Source organism: Setaria italica, chromosome VIII (assembly GCF_000263155.2).
Source record: "Setaria italica strain Yugu1 chromosome VIII, Setaria_italica_v2.0, whole genome shotgun sequence".
NCBI classification, from domain to species: domain Eukaryota; kingdom Viridiplantae; phylum Streptophyta; class Magnoliopsida; order Poales; family Poaceae; genus Setaria; species Setaria italica.
Window position 1 is genome coordinate 4,409,686 of NC_028457.1, and position 10,286 is coordinate 4,419,971.

The 10,286-nt window shown below is 47.1% G+C and overlaps 1 protein-coding gene across 2 annotated transcripts; it reads right to left on the reverse strand.

Moving 5' to 3' along the window:
* Nucleotides 1-4,354: 4,354 nt before the first annotated feature.
* Nucleotides 4,355-10,005, reverse strand: LOC101771179 (FHA domain-containing protein PS1). 2 transcript variants are annotated; one of them, XM_012848364.2, is made up of 8 exons: nucleotides 9,551-10,005; nucleotides 9,046-9,245; nucleotides 8,880-8,942; nucleotides 7,853-8,350; nucleotides 6,305-7,654; nucleotides 6,060-6,210; nucleotides 5,082-5,479; nucleotides 4,355-4,954 (listed from the first exon to the last, which is right to left on the reverse strand). In XM_012848364.2, the coding sequence occupies exons 1-8, from the start codon at nucleotides 9,843-9,845 to the stop codon at nucleotides 4,637-4,639; spliced, it is 3,273 nt and encodes a 1,090-aa protein (XP_012703818.1). In that variant the 5' UTR covers nucleotides 9,846-10,005; the 3' UTR covers nucleotides 4,355-4,636. The 2 variants fall into 2 exon arrangements, with proteins under 2 accessions (XP_012703818.1, XP_004978825.2); XM_004978768.3 differs by having other exon boundaries at nucleotides 4,391-4,954; nucleotides 6,305-8,350.
* Nucleotides 10,006-10,286: the final 281 nt, after the last annotated feature.

Genomic DNA, 10,286 nt, shown 5'->3' on the forward strand with positions numbered 1-10,286 from the left:
GAGGAGAAGCAAAAAACTGGCTCCCCGCGATTTCATCTCCTTTGTGGGGCCAAAGTCCCCATCTTGCCCATGGGCGGGGGGCTGGAGGATGGCGTCGGTGCGAGCGCGAGGAGGCTGGAGGACGCTGTCGGCGGGGGGCGAAGGGCAGCAAAGACGTTAATCTCCGCGAGGGGTGAAGGGACGGTGACTGCAGCGCAGACACGGGGTCGGAGGGCGACGGCGCGAGCGCTGGCGGGTAGAGGGCGGTGACGGCGTGGCACGAGAGCGAGACAAAGTACAACGGTGGCACGGGCGCACGGGGGTGGATGACATCGGCGGCGCAGGCGCTACATGGAGAGGGAGACGGAGAAGAGAAAGGTTGCAGGCGAATGGATAAGAAAGGGGAAGGAAATGGAGTGAAATAGATAATAGGAAGTAAAGGAGAAAAAGAAAAGGGAAAAGGAAAAAAAACGAAAGATATGATAGACATTTCATCCTCTGATTTATGTTACACAGCCGCCGAATGAAGTCGTTTTGCTAAATATTTTTTTAACGGCGAAGTAAAAAAAACTGTTACATCGGAAAAGTTACGGCCGTCAGCCCTTGGTCTATTGGTCTTCTTACTCATGGAGTCGTAACCTACAAACTGGATTAGCGTGAAGCCCAAAAAAATCCTAGTCTTTTATCTTGGCTTTTGCGCGGTCAAAGCTCCAGAACACATGGCCAAAAATCCGCACCGAAGTTTGGCCAAACAGGACACGATATTTTACAATAGTGTCATTGTTTCTATATAAAAACAAAGTGGGCACTTCAAAGAAGAAGACATAGGAGCACCTATCACATCAAATGTTTATATACTAATTAGGAGTATTAAATATAGACTATTTACAAAATCCATTACACAGATGGAGGCTAAACGGTAAGACGAATCTATTAAGCCTAATTAGTCCATGATTTGACAATGTGCTGCTACGGTAAACATTTGCTAATGATGGATTAATTAGGTTTAATAGATTCGTCTAGCCGTCTAGCCTCCATTTGTGTAATTAGTTTTATAATTAACTCATATTTAGTCCTCCTAATTAGCCTCCGAATATTTGATGTGACACAGACTAGACTTTAGCTCAAGGAACCAAACGACAGTGATATTTCTCTCTCTCGAAGAAGAAGAATGTGATTTAGCAAAATTCTAGCCTTCAATCCCTCACCCTAGGACTAAGCTTTCATTTTTTAGTAAAAACTAAATGGCTCTCTATAACTTATGCTATAGACAGTCAAGAACACTTTCAATATTTTGGTTGTATATTTCTTTAGTGTACGACAAAATCCTTTAATGTAGGTTTCTTTACTATTTTCTACCTATATTTTATTTATATGTTTCTTTAGTGTATAACAAAATCTTCCTTATTATATGAATGCAGTTATAAGAAAAGGATTTTTTTAATACAAAAATAACAAACATCAAATTTGTGTCAGAAATATCAAGTGTTAGCAGAGTAAAGATTGGTTAAAGGCTTGTCCTAATGAAACTAAATAAAGCCTGGGGTATGTAGCGCTTCAGAAAAAAAAAAAATTAGATCTTAGGTTCACGGGAATCGCTTAGTTTCATTCCAGCAGATGACAAGGACGGCAGTGGGAATCGCTGAACGATGAATCCAAACGCTTTTCGTCGTTGGAACTATCAAGCATTCCGTTGTTTTCTACACCTCCCCCGTGAGCCGTGACTTTGTTTATTCCAACCATTCCATTGTGCTCCCTTGACTCATTCCATCGGTTGGACAAAGGGAAACGCATCTTCCTTGTAACTTGTGTTTTTTTTTAAGAAAACTATATGCAACCATCTTTTCAGCACATGTGCACCCCAGTATTTTGCGTAACAAGACTTTCAGTAGTGATGGTTATGGTGAGATTAATTATTGTGGCAGCGTCAAAATATCGTCAAACAAGATTACAGTAAATGTCAAAATACGTTATAGCTAATGACTTCAGAATATAGTAACTTTTGAACTGTTTATCATCAATCAATATTCAAGAGCAGTCCTTTTGGAATGGATATCTTGGGGCTCAATGGAGGACAGACCACTAGATGAGTGGCCCTAGCTGTTGTCTCATTGCAGCACTGCTGGTCCCTGGAAATGATCAACCCTAAATAACAACTAGCGTGTACGTGCTACAGGACTGATGAAGACCAATTAGGTTGGAGATTTGCAGGGTTGGTAGGCACTAGTAACGCCGGCCAGTACCTACTGGATAAGCAGATGACGCCATCTATCAGACCTCCTAAAATTCCACCTCTTTTTTTTTTTGGTGACGTGGACATGGACATGGACAACGCCGGCCAGTACCTACCGTTCAATCCCTCGAGCTTAGATTTTGGTGACGTGGACATGTACAAACCTGAAGCGGTGCAGAAACTATAGAGTGTTTGGATCCCGGGCTAAACTTAGTCCCTACCACATCGAATGTTTGGACATTAATTAGGAGTATTAAACATAGGCTAATTAAAAAATCAATTTCGCAACCCCTAAGCTAAATCGGGAGATGAATCTATTAAGCCTAATTAGTCCATAATTTGACAATATGGTGCTACAGTAAACATTCACTAATGATAGATTAATTAGACTTAATAGATTCATCTCGCGATTTAGCCTAGGGTTTCTGCAATTAGTTTTATAATTAGCTTATATTTAGTCCTTCTAATTAGCATCCGAATATCCGATGTGACACGGACTAAACTTTAGCTCCAGGATCCGAACACCCCCTGACACATCCTGATCGGGTTCATCAATCGAACCAACGCCATCAGCACACTTCAGTTTCTTTTTCCTTGTTATTAAAGTAGTATATATAGTAGTTGGTAATTTCGTCACGATTGATGTTGATCATATGAAATGGGCGAGTTACCACATGGGCACATCTTGGTAGAGTGGGTGCAAACCTTTCTTCTTCTTCTATAGCCTCTTCTGGAAACTCTTTGCAAGTTGGCAGCTTTACATGTCACGGCGGTGAGAGAGCAAGCAAAGCAGTCCTTGCTGAGTGCTGAAACTCTCGATGGGATTGGGATCCACCGGAGACAAGGCAGCTTGACTTGAATTGTTCAAGGAGTATAAAAAAGCCAGCATGAAAAGATTGGGTGTCCCACACTATCATCATTCATGGCACCCACAAATGGGCCGTGCGCCGTGGTGGATCGAGATAGGTAGGGGTTGTGTGAGGGGAAAGAAGAGAGAACTGACGATGGAAGTGGATGATGAGGCTCCAGACATCGCCCTGTCAACCTCGATCTCCGTGACGGAGGCACACCGTCAGCAGCTACCAAACCTTCCTTCCAAGGGTAGCGATTCCACTGCATTGTTTTCCCCTTTGGAAATGAACATGACAAAAGGTTGCTATGCGTAGTAACTGGCTTGAGCGGCTGTGAATCCAAGAAAGCGTAGTTTTTAGCTCTAGCAGTGAACGGGAAGGGCTTGAGAAGCTTCGGCGCTGTCTGCCGGGGCCGATACGTTGGGTTGACCACGTCGTCTTATCTCATCTCAGCAATGGATTGCGCGTGACGGCTCGGTCAGACAGCTGCGATCCAGCAGGTCAAGTCGTCCGTTGACCGGCCTTAAGATATTTGCAGCCAGGTCCCTATCGCAGAGTCAAGAGTCAAAGCCGTGTACACTATACACCAGAGCACTACTAGACAGCTATGCCTGTCAGTGTTAGCACCAAAGCATTACTTACCTGGATGCAGCAGTAACAGAACGGTGCTACCGCGGACATCCGTGGGCGAAGGGAGAGGCGAGCACGACAGAGACGCCGCGCATGGACGGATGGATCCAACAGGAGCGCATTCTGTTGGCCCTGCGGGTGAGCAGGCTGCTCATTCGGCAGCTGACCCGTTCAACACGGCCGCTGCTTTGGTCGGTGGTCAAGGCCGCTCACAGACTCACTAGTCTAGAAGTCTAGGCAAGTGCCCTGGGGAGCTTCCTGCTCATCCACCACCACAGCTCGTCGTGCCATCCATCCATCGCCATCCAGCGGCTTGCCGGCTTCTTCTCTCCCATTTTCTTTTTTATTTAATACTAATTCTCTGGCACACGCACACGTTCCTGTCGATCTCGCCGCGCTCATCATGTGGATCTGGAAAAAGCGCTCCAGGGTACACGCTATTTTTTTTTTATATGCGCGCAAACATTCCTCCCTCCAGGCTCCAGCAGTAAGATTCTGCTCCCCGCCAAACCCATATCCTGCCTGCTCATTATTCTACTCCCGTGATCCCGCCCGTCTTCTCCCTCTCCCCCCTCAGTCCTCACCAACCAGCCGCCCAGCAGACACCTCCACGTGCGCCGGCGCGTCACCAACCGCACGGGGTGGTCGGACGGTCGGAATCAAAACCAACTCGCCACGATGGCAAGTGTGCGTGCCCTGTTTCAAAAGCTTTACACGGCTCTCACGGCCCACAGTTTTTTTTTTACCCCCCGCACGGGCATGGAAATCATACCAGCGAAACGTTCACGTCACCACCCAACAGGCAAAAGCAATTTCACCACCACCCCCGCGACTCTCCACGGTATAGCAAGGTAAACAAAAGCTTCGTATGCACGACTCTGTAAACCTCATCGTCTTCCATCGAGAACCATGGAACTGATCGACAGCACTCACAGTCTCACACTCACACCGAGGCCAAGGAGACCAGCGGCAGCGGTGTCATCCTGGCCGCGTCCGTCGTCGCCTGCGCGTACAGCGAGTTGTGACGCAGGATCAGCTTCAGGCCCTTGGCGGCGGCCTCGGCGGGCTTCCTCTGCTGCTGCTGCTGCTTCCGAGCGCCGTGCTGGTGGTGGTGGCTGTTGTAGTAGTCCTCCGCCAGCGCCGCCGCGTCCAGGCGCGACCAGGCCGGCCCCCGCGGCGCGCTCGCCGCCCACATGAACCGGCTCGAGCAAGGGTTCATCAGGGACTCGCGGAACTCCCTCGCCCCCTCGCAAACCATGCCCTGCAGCAAACCAAGTTCAGATACAGGAGAAATACCACCAGTTCGAAAGCGTCGGCAAAAATGGTTACTTGCACACGCATTTTGAACCTTTGGCACGACTGAATGAATGACTGACTCATGGTGGTACCTCTGCCATGGCTTTGATCTTGAGCGCCACGCTGTTGGTCAGGACCACGACGTTGTGGTCGCTCCTGAGCTTGTTCAACAGTAGCGCGCAGTCGAGGACGCGGTCCTCAGGTTTTGGGGAGACGATGTCCGCGAGCTCAAAGCCTCTCGGGGAGAACAAGGCTGCCATTGGGTTGAAGGAGCCAGCTGAACCAACCTTGATTTCTTCGTCGATGCGCTGCGCTGAAGGGGTGGCAGGCGGGGTTGGCGCGACTGGGAGCATTTCAGATGAGCTCTGGACGTGGATCCACCAGCTCTCGGTCACCATGCACTCCTCAATCCATTGGAGTACGGAGGTCGCCTTTGTGGACCGTCTGAACAGGCCCTCCCGCTGCTTCATGGAATCTAGCTCCCTGATCACTGTGGGCAGAATAAAAGCTGTTCAGACTCAACTAATTCAGCAACTACAGGTGCACAAGTAAATAGGGGAACACATTGCAGACAAGATGCAGGTTGAGCAGACTCAAATGGGGGAAACAGACCACATTGCAAAATGGATCGAATCAATTATTGCAATGGAACAAAAAACTAGCATTCAAAAGTCTAGAGGCATGAAGCACCAGTTAAAAGCTGAACGCAAGCCTTCAGTTGACACCATTGTAGCACATGATGAATGTTGCGACGGATTGTATTGAGTCAACGCAGGTACTATTTAGGGCTATATAACACAGAAGTGCACAACATAACAGTATAGGCAATAATCATGTCTGAATGCAGGTACTGTTCAAGGTTATATAGCACAGAAGTGCACAACATAACAGTATACACAAGAATCATGCATTCAGACACAAACAACAATTTGAGTATATTCTCATCATAGGGAACATTAAAACAAGCTAATAACAACATTTTAGGACTAATAATGATGTTTTCAAACATTTGGTGAATGACAACATAATAGAATGACAGTTCAAACATATTATATTTGCTCCTAACTTACCAATCCTTGGTACGAACAGGTGAGTTCCTTTTATGCCTTTTAACAGCATAATAGACTTCCTAGATTCATCATCAAGAAGGCTGTCGGTGTTAGCCACCATGGTCCAGGATTTCATCCATTGTCCAGCCCTACCTGATTCTTGCTTATGAAGCTGTTCAGCATAAAGATTTGCTCATGTCAGATGCCTTAGTAGAAGGAAAAGATATTAAAATGAAAATACTATTATAATATTTACAACAACTTACTGCAAGATTGTTAAGTTTATCTTCCAACTTGATCGCCAAGTCACCAGCAGCGATGTCAGCTGTCCTAGGAACAACACAGTTACAATCAAGCGAGCTAGCCGGCCCCAAAGGAGAATTCGAAAGAAGGGTCTGGAAGGGGAGCCTATCAGCAACCCTTTTCTTTGTGATTGCACTTTCTACTCGTGCACGGTTTTCAGACATATCCCTTGTTTTCCGAGCTGCAGAAGATTGTGGTGTCATGTTCTCCTTGTCAGAGCAGAATGCTTCCTGGTCTTGATCTGCATCAACTATGAGATTCTTGGGAAGACACTTCCTTGCTTTCATGCCTCCTGAAGACACAGGGGTCAAATTCTCCTTATCTGAATAGAAAACATCATAATCTATTGTGTGGATTCTTTCGGACTTTGCTGACAACACAATGCATTTCTCCTTATTTGAAGTCTTCTTTGCTGACACTGAATTATCCATCCTTGAACCAAGAACTCTCCTAACAGTGGGCTTTACCTTAGAAGCAGGAGTCACGTTCTCTTTGTCTGAGGACAGATTTTCCTGCCTCTCAGGGGAGATGGCATCATACTTTCCAGGTGCCAGCACTGAGTTTTCCCTATCCAGAAGGATGTCATCTTTGAATTCCAGATGTGAAATGGGCATACACTCTATCTGGCTCTTCTGCAATTTTTTATCAGCTGGAGTTAGCGGACTAAGATTCTCAGAGATAGGTTCATTTGATTTCATCTGATTTCCAGTGTTCAGAATGGACTTTTCATTTTCCGAAAAGTTGTCGTGAGCTAAATTCAGAGGGGAAATGGAATCCATCAACTCTTGGGAAATGATAGGCTTCAGACCTATATGGCTCCTCTCCATAATTATGCTACCTGATAGATTGGGGGTGATATTCTCCTTGTCCAGTGGACAGATCTCTTCATTTCCTTCGATTTCTTCAGTATCCAAATTGTCAAATAAATTCCCACAAACTGTGCTGTCAAGCTGATAGTTCTCAGGACCCTCAACAATCTTATTTGGGGCCATGTTCTCCTTATTTGAGAAACTTTCCTCCAAGTTAAGATGGACAAAGTCATCATGCTTCAGTTCTGGTGTTGCAAGATTTTCTGAAACAGGATCAGATTCTGTATTAACAGTAGCAGAACTCCACTGTGGAATTTCTTTGTCTGTGAAGGCATCATCTTTGAAATGCAAAGGGAAAGCAGAATCAAACAAGCCTATCCTCTTCTGTAACTTTGAACCAATTGAATCTTGAGTGCCATAATTCTCAGTGTTTGGCTCTTTCTTATTTCCCTCCATGGTAATGCTGGCTGGGGGATGCATATGGCCCTTATCTTCTGCAATCATCTCTTCCTTTTCTTCAGCTATTTCAAATTCAGAAATACCAAACAAAGGGAGAGCAGAATCAAACAAGCCTATCCTCTTCTGTAACTTTGAATCAACTGAATCTTGTGGGCCATAATTCTCAGTGTTTGGCTCTTTCTTATCTCCCTCCATGGTAATGCTGGCTGGGGGATGCATATGGCCCTTATCTTCTGCAATCATCTCTTCCTTTTCTTCAGCTCTTTCAAATTCAGAAATACCAAACAAAGCTATGCAGGCAGCGCACTCCACCCCACAGCTCTGAGAACATACAAGAATCTCATTTTGGTCTCCTTTCTGAGAGCTGTAGTTCAGTGCACTGCTTCTATCCTTGCTCCTGCCAGTGTCAATACGAAGTGATTTGACTGACTTTAACTTGGATCTCTTGGACACTTGGTTTGATGTATCCCGCTTGTCTGACAGGGCTGGTCTTCCAGCATTTGTCAATGCAGCTGGCATTTCCTGTATGATCAAAGAGCCAAAAGATTCTGAAATTGGATTCTTGTCGACTAACATATCCTCTGTCACTCCCTCAATGTTCTCATGGGATTTTTCCACAGAAAAGGAATGAGCAAAGTCAGGTAATGGTGGTGCTGAGGGGATCACTTTGGCTGGAAAATCAATATCTTCTAATATAATTTGTTGACTTGTCTCCTGTATCTTTTTTCTTGAACTTGTCTCCTGTATATTAGACCAGACAGTTAGCATTCGTACCAGAAACTGGACTAATAGTTGAAACTCCCAACAGTCACTCAAATAAGGAAAACAAAATGGAGCAATAGAATTCAAAGTAAATAGTTAAAAGACAATAAAATAACAAAAAGTAGATCCACCTAAGGGACAGAGAAATGACATACAAGTTTAAACCAATGCTAATAGCAACCAGAGCATACAGATGCATCTTTATACACATTAAACAAACATATCACATTTTCTCTACCATAGCGGATGTAAAGCTTTGTCAAATGATGGCAGCTATCCCAATCAACTCAACATCTCTAGCTTTATATGAATTTCTACCACATACTTAGGATGCAAAAAAGCTGATACAGAATATTATATTACTACCCAAAAAAGGCATCAGTTAACACCTTGCGGCTTCCAGTGGTAGCCTACAAAATTAGTAAGCCTAATGCAGCTCTGCAGGTAGCTATAAGCATTCCACCAAAAACATTCCGGATTCATTACTAATGACTTGCTGGGAACAGACCTGATGGGCCTCCATGTCTGCTGACTCCCTCTGCTCAGGAGCCACCAACTGGCTGCTGGCCTCCTGTGCATTTCATCAAACACTTAGACCACAATGACTGAACAGCTATTGCTAAAATAACACGAAGTATTTCCAGGAGCATAAAGGAGAATTTGCTAGTAGGTACCTGATAAGCATGTGGCTCCTCTTTGTCCTCAGGCAGTGGCGGCATGTACGGCGCATCCTCCATCTCAAGCGCCTCGCGCAGCGACAGCCAGAGCAGCCTGTACTCCCTCTTCGAGGCCCCGAGCCGCAGCGTGTCACCGTTGACCAGATCCACCGGCGTGTGGGGTGGGATCCGCCGCCCGGACACCCATGTCCCGTGCACTGCACCGAATCAGACCCCGCAACGATGGGGAAACGGCGTGTTAACTGTTAACTTCCTGGAATATTAGGACGCTAGATTTCTGCAGGAAATTCCGATGGGGGGACATGAAATCTCAGCACAAATTCCGCAATTAACAAGGTATAAGCGCTAATCGCATCCCGAGATTACCGAATCGAAATGTGGAATCAAAAGTCAAAACCCTAGTAAATTTCCCCAAATCGCATATGCTACAGTTAAGCGAACACAAATCGGTTCACACGGACGCTAATTGCATATGCAGAGGACAGAGCGGCGGGTGCCTCACCGGAGCGGAGGTCGGTGACGGTGATTCGGCGCTGGCGGCGGCGGGCCCGGAGCTGGAGGTGGAAGCGGCTGACGCTGGGGTGGTCGACGAGCACGTGGCAGTCGGGGTGCCGCCCCACCGTCACCGGCGGGTCCTCCTCCTCCTCCTGCTCCTCCCCGCCACCCACCGCCCCGCCGCGATCCGGCGACGAAGGGGGCGCGTTGAGGAAGATGTGCTTGAGCACGACGCCGCCCTTGGACACCGCGAACGCCGGGATCGGGGCGTCCCCGTCCACCTCCGCCATGTCGTGTTGCATCTCCCTCAACCTCTCCGTGTTGCGGTGGTGAGGACGGTGAGAGAAGGGGGGCGGATCTCTGATTCGAGCCTCGGGAGTGGGGGAGGGGGGGGGTGGAATTCAAAGGCGGCGAGGGGTAATGGAGGCGACGGCGGCGGGGTAGGAGGAGAGACGTTGGAGCGGGGGGGAGCCCGGCCGGCGGGTTTGGAATTTGGAAGCTTCGATCGGGGTCGCAACGGCTAGAAACCGGAAGGCGGTGTGCCGGTGTGGGTCTCCCTCAAGTGGGCCGAAAAATGGGTACGGCCCGGTCCATGTGGTCTGTGGGCGTTTGGCCCATCACGACGTAGCGAGGACGACGAATCCTTTGCCTGGGCTGGGCTAGCTCTCGTGGTGTGCGGATGCCTCATAAAAATTAGGAAATAGCCTAAATTACTACTACCAATTGTCGCTGAAGTTTGAATA